Source organism: Chroicocephalus ridibundus, chromosome 13 (assembly GCF_963924245.1).
Source record: "Chroicocephalus ridibundus chromosome 13, bChrRid1.1, whole genome shotgun sequence".
NCBI lineage: Eukaryota > Metazoa > Chordata > Aves > Charadriiformes > Laridae > Chroicocephalus > Chroicocephalus ridibundus.
The window spans coordinates 15,041,872-15,054,622 of NC_086296.1; the positions used below are offsets into that span (position 1 = coordinate 15,041,872).

The window sequence follows — 12,751 nt, forward strand, 5'->3', positions numbered from 1 at the left end:
GGCGGGCGCAGCTCGGCGCGGCCCGCAGCGGCGGGGGCCCGGGCCCTCCCCGCCGCCATGGCGCTGCCGCCGCGCTGAGCCGCCTGTGTCCCCCCCCGCCATGGCCGGGGCCATCGCGTCCCGCATGAGCTTCAGCTCGCTGAAGAGGAAGCAGCCCAAGACCTTCACCGTGCGCATCGCCACCATGGACGCCGAGATGGAGTTCAGCTGCGAGGTGAGGAGGGCCGGGCCGGGGTCCCCCCCTGAGGTGGGCCGCGCCCCCACCGGCTTCCGCGGCTTCTCCCGCCCGGACAGCGGCTTCCCCGCGGTCGGCAGCGGGCCCGAGGCCCGGTGTGGGATCGGGCCGCCGGCGGGAGCAGGGGGGGTGCGGCCCGGAGCCGGCGGGGAAGGCGGGAGAGGGCCGTGGGGGGGAGTCGGGCCTGCGCTCGGGGGGGTCCCCGCTGCCCCGGGGGGTCACGGAGCGGGCCTGGGGGGTGCACGGGAGGGACAGCGGGGCGTCTGCTATCCCACTTTGCCCTGGGCTGAAATCCCGCTTTACTCTCGGCTTAAGATCCCGCTTTACTCTCGGCTTAAGATCCCGTTTTAGCCTGGGCTAAAGATCCCACTTTACCCTGAGTTAAAATCGCGCTTTATTTTCTATAAAATCCCACTTTATTTTCTTTATAATTCCGCTTTATCCTTCCGCCACAGCTATTGCGCCCGTCGCGCAGCAGCTCTCAGGAGGCCGGGGGTATCCCCAGCTCGAATCCACCAGCGTCCGACTGGAAGTGCTTGGCAAACGCACGTGGATGAAATTTTCCCGTTTTCGTGGTTTATCGGCTCAGTCCTGCGGACGAGGGGTGCTCCTGGGGGGCTGCGTCCCAGTGCCCGCTCCCGCCGTGCCTGGTTTTCCACTGATGTTTTCCTTTTTTGGGCCCGTGGTAATTCTTAACCGTTCTCCCCCGGGCGGTTGCTGTCAGGCCTCAGGGGTCTGGTTTGTTGTTGCTGCGTTTTCAGCCAATCTGGAGGGGTTGGACACGCAAACATGGAAAACTATCTCTACCCAGTTTAACTTCTTTATTTAATAGCTTATATTTCATTATTCTGATCCAAATCTTGATGGAATTCCAGGGCGCGTAAGCCGAGGGGTGTTTGTCGTCGTAAATTTTCTTGCTCTTGAAATCTGCTGTCAGCTCTGCAGAACTTTCCGCCTTTCCCAGGGATTAAGGATTTATTTTAGACAGTAGTCGTGCGAGCTTCCCACCGGTACGCTGCCAGGAGAGTTTAAGTGTCCTGGCTCCGTTCTTGCATGCTTTTCCGAGGCTGCCAGTAATAACCTATGATGAAAAGTAAATAATTTTCTTTTTTTTTTTTTTTTAATGGTGCAGCCGCTTGTTGTTTCATGTTGGGATTAGGCTGTTTGTGCAGCGGTAAGGCAACGCTCTCAGGTGGGATTTGACTGTGCAACTTGTGCATCTCCAGATGACTTTTTGGGGAGGTTCCTGCCAAAAGAGCTTGTCGCTGCAGATAGACTTGTCCAGCCCTTCTGGAAGCACAGGAAGAAGCTCACGAGCTGCGTGTATGGTCCTGCTCGGGTCTCCTGGGTCTTGACAGAGCCGGTGCGCGAGGGAATTCAGGTGGCGTCCTTCAGCACAGAGCGCTTAAGCAGAGGGAAGGGAAATAGTTGGGTGCAGGTGGATGATGGGGCTGTTTCACACCATGCCTAGCTGTTATGGTTTGAGGAACCCACAACAGTTCATTGTCGTTTAGACAATTATTCTCTCACCCGATGACCCCTCCCCACCCAGGAAGAGGAATCGGGGAAAAAATAAGGAACCCCAAGGGTTGAAATATAAACAGATTTAACAGAATAAGACTAGGCAATTAACAGTAACAACACTAAAGAACCAGTATGGATCCCGATACCAGTATAAAATACACAAGGACTCTGCCCAGCCCGTTCCATCAGCAGAAGCCGTGCGCTCCCCGCAGGGACAGCCAATGTGGGACCCTGCGAGCGCTGCGGCTTCGGGAGGAAGGGAAGGGCTCAGGGCTCCGGCACCGGGGCAAGGAGTTCTTGGGATCGCAGCCATCAAAGGAGAGAGAGAGAAAGAGAGAGAGAACTCCTCAGCAAACTTCCTAATTTCTACTGAATGTGACATTCCTGGTATGAAATAACCCTGTTGGCAGCTTGGGTCAAGTGTCCGGGTCTCGCTCCTCCTCGTCCCTGCACCTGGAAAGGCTTGAAAACACTGAGACCTTGAATCCCACGTACCGCAGTTGGCTATAAAGTACATATTTTCATGAATTCAGACACTAGAGTCTTCTAAAAGTGCAGTTTTCCCAAGCATTAGAAGAGAAATTAGCCCTGTGTTGCTCAAACCAGGACGCCAGAGCAGGTGAGGTGTGAATTTTCTTCAAGCTTTATTCAAGGAGTCCAGCTCCGGGTCTCTGCCCCCGTCTTTGTCGCGTGGTTGTAGGGCTCTGGGGAAGGCTCCTTGGCTTGCTGACTCCGCAGAAACGCGCCAAGCCCAACTCCTGACGCTGCAGACGGATCGGGCACACCCTGCGGCTTCAAGTCGCTGGGGCTGAGCAGAGGGAGGGGATGGGACAGTGGCCCAAAGACCTGGAGCCAGGAGCAGAGCTTGCGCCTGTGGTGGTCTTGGTTACCCCGTCTGAAAGTCAAAGGGATGGGAGAATTGAAGGTCTGGGGAGGACCACGCTCCTCCCTGAAGGGATCCAGCCCCTCTCCGAAGGTTTGCTGGGCTGGGCAAGATGGGAGAGGAGGGAGCAGCGCTGTTTTTGCCCGAGTATCTCTGCGTGCATCGATGCGGTGGGCTTCTTCAGGCGGACTGCTGACCTGCGCAGGAGGGTGCGGAGGGTGAAACCTCTGCTGCCACACACTCTTTAGAGGATCAGTGGAAGGAGGTGCAGCGGGAGTCTTGCTGTCGTGCTCTTTTGGGGGGGCTCTTGAGATGTGTTTTTGCGGCCCATGAATGGTACCTCGTGCGGTGGGAGACGGAGAGCTGATGGCATGTTGGAGGTCTCTTTGGTAGCCTGTTCCCGGTGGCACGCTGCTCCCTGCCGAGCCTGGCAGGGGCAACTGCCGCTGCCTCTTGGCTTCTTCTGCCTGGGCTCATCCCTTCCATTTCTGCCGTTGCTGCTCTCCTGGCTCCAACAAGGGAATGAGCTGGGGGCTCAGCAATTCCTCTCCGAGGCTGGTAGTCCTGGGATTGTACCTTTGGTTGGGTTTTGTTGCGTACCAGGTGTGCTGGACCCTGCTCCCTGCCTTGGGCTTCAAACCCCACGATAAATAGCAGCCGAGAAGGCGGAGGAAGGACTGCAGGAGTGTTTTCCTGCCTAATCCATGCTGACACCTCAGAAGGTCCAAACTGCCTTCCTAGGGAGCCCATCCTGCTCGGCGGGCGTCCCGGGGAGCGTCGTTTGCTTGAGCCTCGGGAGCTGTTGGGGTGGGTGTTCAGGGCAGGATGGGGCAGTGCTCCCCAGAAGGGAGCAATTCCTGCTCCCTTCTGCTCTTCCCTGTGTCGGGGCTGGAGGTCCCTGGGGAGGAGAGGCTGCGGTTCGGGCAGAGCAGGCTGATTTCTGCCATCCTGCCGTGCCATCTTGTCACACCCTCAGTCCCGTCCATTCCAGAAGCCCCTCTTCTCCCTCCACCCTGTTGCAAATCACCACCCCTCGTCTCTATGCCCTTCCTCTGTGCTCCCAGCCTTGCTCCGAGCACTGCGGTGTTGTTTTTTTCCCCGCTTTTCCTTCTCCAGGAGCTGGATGCCTGGCCGGTGAGTGGTCGGGGTTGTGCATTGCTGTTCTGGGGAGGCTGATGCTACGTGTGCTGGTCTTTAATGTGGCTTAACCGGTGGCTTTGCTGGCGAACACGTTTGAACGATCAGTGCTTTGCTGTAGCAGCTTTTCTGTGTGGGATTAATATAACTGATATTTTTTCTTTAAACTCTGTTCCAGAGCTCTTGAGATGTGCTCCCATCCCAGCAGTCCCTCCCCTTCTGACCCCTCCAACACCACCGTAACTGGGGGGAAAACTCAGTTTTCTGCGCTAATTTTTCAAGCTGCCCCGTAGAAATTCCCAGCTGTGTATTTTTAAGAGATTAAACCTGCTTTGCATCTGTTTGCTCTGCAAATGGTGTCTCTAAATTGAGCCTAAATCTAAAATAATTCATAGAAATGAAACCTTAATCTTTCTAACGCATCGATGAAGCTTAATAATGACAGCTGGGGTTTCACTTTAAAGATGTATAATTTGTTTGGGGAAATCTTGAAGGCCCAAAGTAAGTGTCTTCCTTTTTGTTACTTCCATCGCGGCTGTTTGAGCCTGGTACCTAATTAATTGATAGCATCTTGAGGAAGGCTAGATATTTGCATATCTCTTAAAATCCCCGTGTTAAATCAATCCCTCGCTGCCTCACCTTCCTGAGAACGCCCTCCAATAGCCCGTGCGGTCCCTTGGCTTTCTGTGCTTGGAGAGCGGCGCAAGAGAAACCTTGTTGAAAGACATTTAATGTTGATGTTCTCCTGCAATTAAGACCGTGATAGGTGGTACGCTGCTTAAGTAATGATTCGGGAAGCTATTTTAAGCAGCAGTAGCGTAAAGCAGAGCTTGCCAGGGTGTGGGACTTGCAGTAATGGCCTGATGTCAGCGCAGAGCACAGTGCCAGGATGCTGCTGTGGCTGATGGTTTCTTCTGCCATTGCCACCCCTGATGGTGAAACTTGCTGACGGTGGCCCCGAAACAAATTAAAGTAGTCGACGTGGCAAAGGTAATGTGATTTTGGTGGTGCCTCTCCAGATGAGGTAGTCAGTTATCCATTATCTCTGGCATAACATCTTAAAACCCCGTAGTATTTTTGAGTCCATGTCTTCCAAGTCATCGTTCATCCTGTCCCTCCGGCAGGATGGTGGTGCCGTAGTGTGGCTGCTCTCGGGTTGGGCTCACGCACTCCCACGTGCAGGTTTTTTTCCCTCCAGGAACCAAGTTCCCTGGTTGATGGGAGAACCCATCAATCTTTTCGTCTTGTGCGTGGCTTTGCCTGTTTCTTCCTCTTGCAGTGGTCAGTCGGGTTAGCGGCTCTCCATCTCCGGAGCCACAGCACCTTTTCTGAAGGGTGTTTTTTGCTTTAGCCCTTTCCTTTGCGCCCGCGATCTTGGGTCTGACGCTCCTGCAGGGTGGTTACTCCACCGAGGTGCAGCCAGTCACCCAGCTGCTCCCTGGCCTTAATCCTTTGACCGCAGCAGCTTCTGTGGGTCTCCAGTTAAAAATGAAGAGAAAAGCTTTACAACCAACCTAGAAAAGCAGCTTAAACATTCAACGGCAAGAAGAGGAGGCACGTTCGGACTGATGTATTTGCTGGTCTAAACGCGCATCCTGTTACTGCGTCAGTGCTTAAGCTGTTCCTCTCTGTCCAGAGAATAATCTTGGTTGGAAGGGATCCTTTTAGCCCAGTGCCCCTCTCGGTGTGGGGCCAGTTGGATGAGCTTGGTTGTAAAGCTTTTCTGTTCGCTTGTAAGTAGAGGAGACCCAATTTTCAGCAGCATGTGGCCAAGCGTTAGTCTCTTTGTTAATGGAGGTAGGGAGTTAACGTAGCTGAGCTGCGGAAGCTCATCCTCTGAAACAGGGGCAGGGGAGGATTTGGCAGTGAAAACCTGTGTGTGGTCAAGTAAGTTTTAGAGTAAGAGCTGGCACAGTAAATCGGGGTTGAGGTTTGAGTTCTGTCTGGTCACCGCACCAAAAGAAAAAGGCAAGAGAAGGAAAGCAGGGAGCAGAGTGCCCACAGCTTCCTTCTGCGGCGCCAAATACTTGGAAAGGGTTTTATAAAGGTCCTTTCATCCCCTGTTAAACGTTTAGCAGCAGCTCGGTGATGCTAGTAGGGGCGGGCGGTGACCTCTCTCGGTGCTGCTAAGCTTCTGCAAGCAGGCAGAAAGTTAACTGGAAAAGACCAATCTGTGGGCAGTAACAGCTATTTTAAAAAGCTGCGAGAAATAATCCTCCTCAGCTACGAAATGATCTTCGGTAAATTGTTGGGATACCAGCTGTCAAGTCAATGTTCTGGTGCCTTAGCGCCCATCTGCCCCGATCCTGCGTCGGCCCTCTGCGAGCGCTCAGAAGTTCGTGCTGTTTGCTCGCTGCTGGTTTCTCTTTGAATGTGAGACTTCGTGTCTTAGAGGGCTTTATGCCGAAAACAGTCAGAAATTCTGCTGATTCGCAACAGTATCATTTGGGAATTCGTTTTTCTGAGATGGCTTGCTTGGTGCGGTTCGATTCTGCCTTCCCTTAAGCTGCGTGCAGGTCACATGAGACTTATTATGAACACGGATCCTCCTTGGCTTCTCGCTGCCTGCACCCAGACCACTCTCTGGATCCCCTGTGTCTTGCTGCAGCCTCTTCTAAGCTGGTGATGAAACTCCGTGTTATCCCATTCCCTCCAAACGTCGTTCAAAACCGCTGTCAGTCCTGTCTCTGTGGTTAATCCAGAGGAGGTGTGTTGATGTGGAGGGGAAAGCAGTTGGGGCAGAAAATCTTGCTCTTTTGGTGTGTGTACTTCCAGTTTGGATGCCGTTTAATACCTCTTTTTTTTTTTTCCCTTTGTACAGGCAGCGGCTTTCAAGTAGGTGGTTTTTGAAATGAAAAGTACTTGAACAGGGAAGCAGCCCTGGAAACGATCTACTTGAAGCTGGGAGGCAGCACTTTGTTAGGAAATCGCCCAGCCCTTGAGATTGGAAGAGAGGCATTTCACAGCGTACGTGGTTTAGCCTCGCTTCATTCGGAGGTAAACTCACCGTTGCCGGGGCAAGGCCACCCCTCTCTCCCTAAGGCTGACAACGCTGGCTTGTTAAAGCCTAGCGTGGCTTCCCCTGGGCTAAGCTGTCTGCAGCGTGCCAGAGATCGTCAGAGCAGGTCAGGCTTGTGAAATACCCGGTGTCCATCAGCAAAGCCGGCTCCCGCACAGAGGGAAGGCTGGGCTCCGGAATCGCTGCCCTGCGGGGCCCTTCCCGGGGCGAGGAGGAGTGTGCTGTACTGCAGAGCGTGCGACAGCAGCATGGGGACGGCTTCCTCTGACATTATATGTCTATGCATATGTCCTGGTTTGAGCCACACAGGACTAATTTCTAATGGTTAAGAAAACGGCACTTTTAGAAGACCCTCGTGTCTGAATTGGTGAAAATATTTACTTTACAGCCAGCCCTGGGGTGTGGGTTTCAAGGTCTTGGTGTTTTCCAGCTCGCCAGGTGCAGGGACGAGGAGGAGCGAGACCCGGGCACTCGACCGAAGCTGCCAACGGGGTTATTCCATACCATGAACGGCACATTCAATAGAAATTAGGAAGTTTGCTGAGGAGTTCTCTCTCTCTTTCTCTCTCTCTCCCTTGATGGCTGCGATCCCGAGAACTCCTTGCCCCGGTGCCGGAGCCCTGAGCCCTTCCCTTCCTCCCGAAGCCGCAGCGCTCGCAGGGTCCCACGTTGGCTGTCCCTGCGGGGAGTGCACGGCTTCTGCTGATGAAACGGGCTGAGTATAATCCTTGTCTATTTTATATTGATATCAGGATCAATAGTGGTTCTCCTGGGTGAGGCTGGGTCATCGGGTGAGAGAATAATTGTCTATACGACAATAAGTTGTTGTGGGTTTCTCAAACCACAACAGCATCCTTGGCACGGGAAGGACAGAGGTCCCTGCAGGAACAAGATCCTTCTCTCAGCCTCTTGGAGCTTCTTCCCCTGCATCGGGCTCCTGCTTGACCCTTTAACTCTTAAATTGCGCATCCCCAGCTTATGGGGTGAGGTGAGGCTTAAGGATATCATCGGTTGTTGTCGCCTCCGCCTCTCCCACTCCCGTTGGTGCCGGCTGGCTGGAGCCGCAGCAGCGTGTTCTCTCGTGTACCCGGCTCTGTCTCGGGCTTGGGCAGACACCGCGGAATGTGCTCGGCTGCACCATCTGTGTTGTTACGCCTGGACGCGTTTTTGGCCTCCTTGGTGGTTAACAGAAATAGATTTTAATTAAAAGCTCATTATCGAGTTGTCGTGTAGCATTAGTAAATAAAAATAACTTTTACAGCCCTGTCTTGTGGCTCAGTAAGTGGCAATTGAAAGTATTTGACATCGTTTTATTTTTAAAAAAATGGAAGAATATTGCATATTTGATTCCCCGTTTGCTCCAAATGGGCTTTAAATCCAAATAAATGGTTGTCTGTGGCACTGCTGTTATCATTCAAGTCCAGAAGGAGAAATAAATGCGGCTGATGGTCTCAAAATTCTCTCCGTTTCAGTTGTAAGCTGTTGTGGGTGGGTGGTTTGGGCATCTCCTGGTGGGGTGAGGAACACGTGGAGCCTGCCCAATTATAGTTTCCCCGGTGGTTAGCGGGGGGATGCTCTGCGCAGCCCCTGCCCTCTCCCTTCTGCCAGCTCCCTCCTTTCAGTCCAGAGGTGTCACATCCTCTGGCTGAAGCTTTCTTCTAAATGGAAGTAACATCGCACGGTGGAAGCTGAGCCCCTGAGTCTTTTAGACCTTCTCTGTGTGGTCTTTCAGACTGGCGTGTCATCGCGGCAGGGGCTCTGCGCTCTCTTCTCATCCCTAGCACAGAACTAACGCTTAATAAAATGATCTGCTAAGGTGAAAAGCCATTTTCTGCATTATTTAAGGATAAATGGCTGCAGTGATATATTCTACAGATGTTAGTCGTTTCTTCAAGGCCGTGCGGTTGCGTCGCGTGGGGCGCGGAGGGACCGTTGCGATGGGTTTGTGTGCCAGGGCTGAGCCGGTGAGCGCTGCCTTCATCTCCTCCGCTCCCTTGTTTGTGCCCTTATTCCCCAGCCTGACCCCAGGGATGGCTGAAGCTCCGGTGGCTTGCGTTTGTGACGATAAGAAGGCGAGATCTCCGTCCACCGTCCCCGGACACAGCCGGGTCCCGTGCCCTGGAGTTCGGGCATCTCCCTGTTGTCCAAGGAGAGCTTCTTGCCTGAGGAACCTTAATCTTAACTGGTTAAAAAATTACCCCTTTTTTTTTTTTTCCCCCTTTTTCCACGTAGCTGGCGTAAATTCGATTTGACCTCATTGGAAGAAAAGCGTCACCCGATGCCAGCGGGTTTGGGGAATCGCTTTTCTCGGTAGACCCCCTGCTCAAGCCTCTCCGCGTTGGAAGCTTGCACCCTTTGTGCCCATTTTTCGTAGCGCTTGGCCTCCTTCCTCATCACCCCATGATGAGGGGATCTCATAACCCTTCGGCTCAGTTTGGCGGCCGGTTTATTGACTCGTTAGCTGAGGAGCGGTTGTGAAACTTGACAGGAAGGTTCTGCACCAAAATAAATTGTCCAGTTGCCTGCTAGTTGGAAATGACTCTTGGTGCAGGTTAATAAATAATGCAAACCCTGTTAATAGATGCCAAATGCGATGTCTCCGCTGGAGAAAAAGATGATGCCAATAACCCGTACTGGAAGCGCTCTCTTCTAGCCACTGGCTGCTGAGTTTTAAGTGTTCAGTGCTGTTTGCTTAAAATGCTCTGCTGATAAATCGTAAGCGCTCTGTACTTAGTAAAGAACGTAAATTCCAGCTCCGCAGAATAACAGCCGTGCAGCGCTTCCCCGGTTTGGAAAGCGGCTCGTCTCCACGTCTTCCTTCAGCCCCTCGCCGACGAGGCCTCGCAGCCCGCGTCGCGGTCGCGCTCCTGGGAGAACGCGGAGCCGCAGACGTAAAGAGGATGGAGGGCGCTGAGGTGACGCAGCCCCCTCCGTCGCATTGAGGTTATCGCGATGTAGCTTTTTAGTGGGAGACCGAGCTTTATTACAGCGTCGCGCCAGCTGCTCTGGTGTATGGCTGAGAGGGGATTTTTATTTTTTCCCCCCCCCTGCTCGAAGCCACTTTGTTTTTGTTTTCAGGACCTCGTAACGGCTTGCAGAATGCTCTTTGTGCTTCAGGCGTCGCTTCAGTGCAGAGCAGGGAACGGCATTACGGGCAGAGGACGGGATGGGGAGCTGCCGGCCCCCCTCCGGCTCTCTGCCCAGCCTCGGACGGCAGCTCTCCCCATCTCGCCGTGCATGAGGGGGGCTTTTTTTGTGTTTTATGGCCAGGAAATGTAGCAGTTAATGATATGAGGCCTATCAAGGAAGGATAAGGAGGGCTGAGGTCCTGAACGTCCGTAAAACAGTTGGAGTTCAGCTGTCAAAAGCTGCCACTTGAATGCAGATCGTTATTTTAAGTACCGAGGTGTGGAATGGAATCATGTATGTTGAAATAAAAGCGGCTGCCGTTCCATTTATACGTTTAATGAAGGTAATTCAGCACAGTCAGGGAGGATGTCTGTGCGATGTTATGGTTGGAGACTTTAGCACCGTGCAGGCAGGAATGTTAAATATATATATTACTGCCATGACGTCCGCGTGCAATGAGAGAGCGGCGGTGTAAAATCTAGAGGCAGAAGCAATTGCTTAAAATATTCCCGTCGCCACATTAAAATTGCGGGGGGGGGGGGGGGGTTTATGTGTGGAAAAACCACACAAAGCTCTTGCTTTAGCGCTCGTTGCTGGAGCGGGAGCCTGTCCTGGGAAAGGTTTGGTGCAGGGCTGTGTGCGGGCGGGTGCCCGTCGCTCCTCCGAAGCGATAGGCTGAAATGGGATCTTTGCAGAAAGAAAGAAAAAAAGAAAAAAAAAAAAAAAAAAAGAAGCTGATAATGCTTTACGCAAAGCAGTTTAATTCTAGGTAGGAAATAGCCCTTTGATGGCAGGCTGTTTTTATGTGCCTACAGAAATGGTACAAAATAGCTGTTTAAATGTGTCTCGCTCTGTTTTGTCTGAACCCTCGAATTAACCTCCCTCTTAAAATAATAGTCAGGAAAAAGATCTTCCGCAATCTGAGCCATCCTGCGCCGAGCTGGAGCTCGTCATGGGGACTGGAGGCTAGCTAAATGTGTGAAATTAGGGTTGTATAATTACAACGCTGCAAAACTTGCTCCTCCTGGTGTTTTTGACCTCGAGGTGTTGACGGCGCTTGATATGAATTGCGGAGAGGCTGCGGCGAGCCGTCCGGGGGTGGTGTGTTTTGGAGGCTAGCGTCGGCTTTCTTCTATTCTGGGACTGTCAGCATGTGTGTGCGCGCCCTGGGAGCGGGGAGGGGGGGGTAGAAAATAGCCATATAGTCATTTAATCACAGCCAGCGGAATGGCAATAAGCTTGTCCTCGGCGGCTTTGCCCACAAGGCGGCAGTGGGTGACAGCGGGAGCGGCGCGGCGCCCGCGCCAGCCCTCCCGGCCCTGCCTGAGCATTAATATTGATGCTGTCCAGGTGGCACCAAGATTGAGTTGTAGTGACAAGAGAATGCGCCGAGATCCTTTTGCCCTAGGGCTTTAGAGTAATGGCCATATGTCTCGGTCCAGCAATTGTTTCCACCGTGCAGATGGAAGACCGAAGTGGCTTTGGCATATTAGATTCATCTGCTTTATGTCCCTCTTCACCTTTCTGCCTCCCAACACCTTCTGTTTTTATGAGCAAACTTCGATAACAACATAGATGCAGCTGCGAGATTGCTCAAAAGACACAGTCTTTGAGCGGGACCAATTTTCTCCGCTCCTGAGCTGCTTTTGTCACCAACATTTTCAGCGGAAAATGCAATTTGACTCTATCAAAATGTGCTAGGAGAGAACCGCTGACTTCAGGGATAATTTTTATTTTTTTTTTTTTTTCCCCTGAGCTCTTTTTTCCTCTTTTTCCCGTGCAAGGCCGGTAGCTGTGGACAAACCCACTTCGTACATAGATTGTTTTCCTTTGTGATTTTCGGAAGCGCATTGTGCCCTTGTCTGTGAAACCCTGTGGATGATACCGGAGTTTGTGCAGGGCTTCCTGGGGCTGTAGGTAGAGACATTAAAGCCACTGAGGGGCAGTTAAGAGCGGTTTTTATTTCTTGCTGGAAGCAGGTTGCTCGTAGCAGCGCGTGGCTGAAAAGGAACCTCAAAAGGACCTTCAGGTCCTCCGTTGAACGTCGGTGGGTTGCCAGAGGAAGAAGCAGGGCGGCTTTATTTACATCGCTGTTTGCAGGGGCGGAAAAAAAATCGCATCTCAGTTTCCTAGTGAGGGAAGAGTCGCTGATCGGCAGATGAGATCAAATGGAAGGCTATAATGTATGCTTCGGTAGGATGTTTCCTTCTCTGTACCAGATGCCTTCTCCACACTCTCAAAGGCATCGTGCGTTGAAAAAAAGGAAGGATTCGGTCGAACGGAGATGAAGTTCTGAAATCCATCTTTATAACTGCTTCCTCTTTGCTCTCCTGCAGGTAAAGTGGAAGGGGAAGGACCTGTTCGATCTCGTGTGCAGGACACTAGGACTCCGAGAAACCTGGTTCTTCGGGCTTCAGTACACTATCAAGGATACGGTGGCTTGGCTCAAAATGGACAAGAAGGTTGGAACCAAATTCCCCTTGAGAGGTTGTGTGGGATGACAAAGGAGAACCTGCTTTTTTTTCCCCCTCTTTCTTTGCTTCCCCGAGGTTGCGTTATGTGTGGTATCAAAGTGAATTGGGTGAAGTGTATTTAAATCTCATCCCCACGGCATCTGTAAGTCATACGGGAAGAGTTGGCAGGGATACCCCATCCCAGCTCCTTCTGAGCTGTCAATGCTCAGGCCTTGCACACTGAATCCCCTCTTTTGGAGACAGCCGTACTGGGATGCTGGACATTGGGGTGACTGTAATGTAAATGAAACCTGAAAGTCTCTTTTCTGTGCCCCTGAATGGCAAAATTTAGCGGAAAAGTGAAGTTGCAT

General features: G+C 52.3%; 1 protein-coding gene across 8 annotated transcripts in view; it reads left to right on the forward strand.

The window, feature by feature from the left end:
- NF2 (NF2, moesin-ezrin-radixin like (MERLIN) tumor suppressor) overlaps window positions 1-12,751 on the forward strand; it is a 53,085-nt gene continuing 40,334 nt past the window's right edge. For all 8 annotated transcript variants that reach the window (XM_063351246.1, XM_063351247.1, XM_063351248.1 and 5 more), the window contains exons 1-2: window positions 1-214; window positions 12,264-12,389. In XM_063351246.1, coding sequence (XP_063207316.1) covers window positions 101-214; window positions 12,264-12,389 — 240 coding nt within the window. In that variant the 5' untranslated portion in view covers window positions 1-100. The remainder of the gene's footprint in view (window positions 215-12,263; window positions 12,390-12,751) is intronic.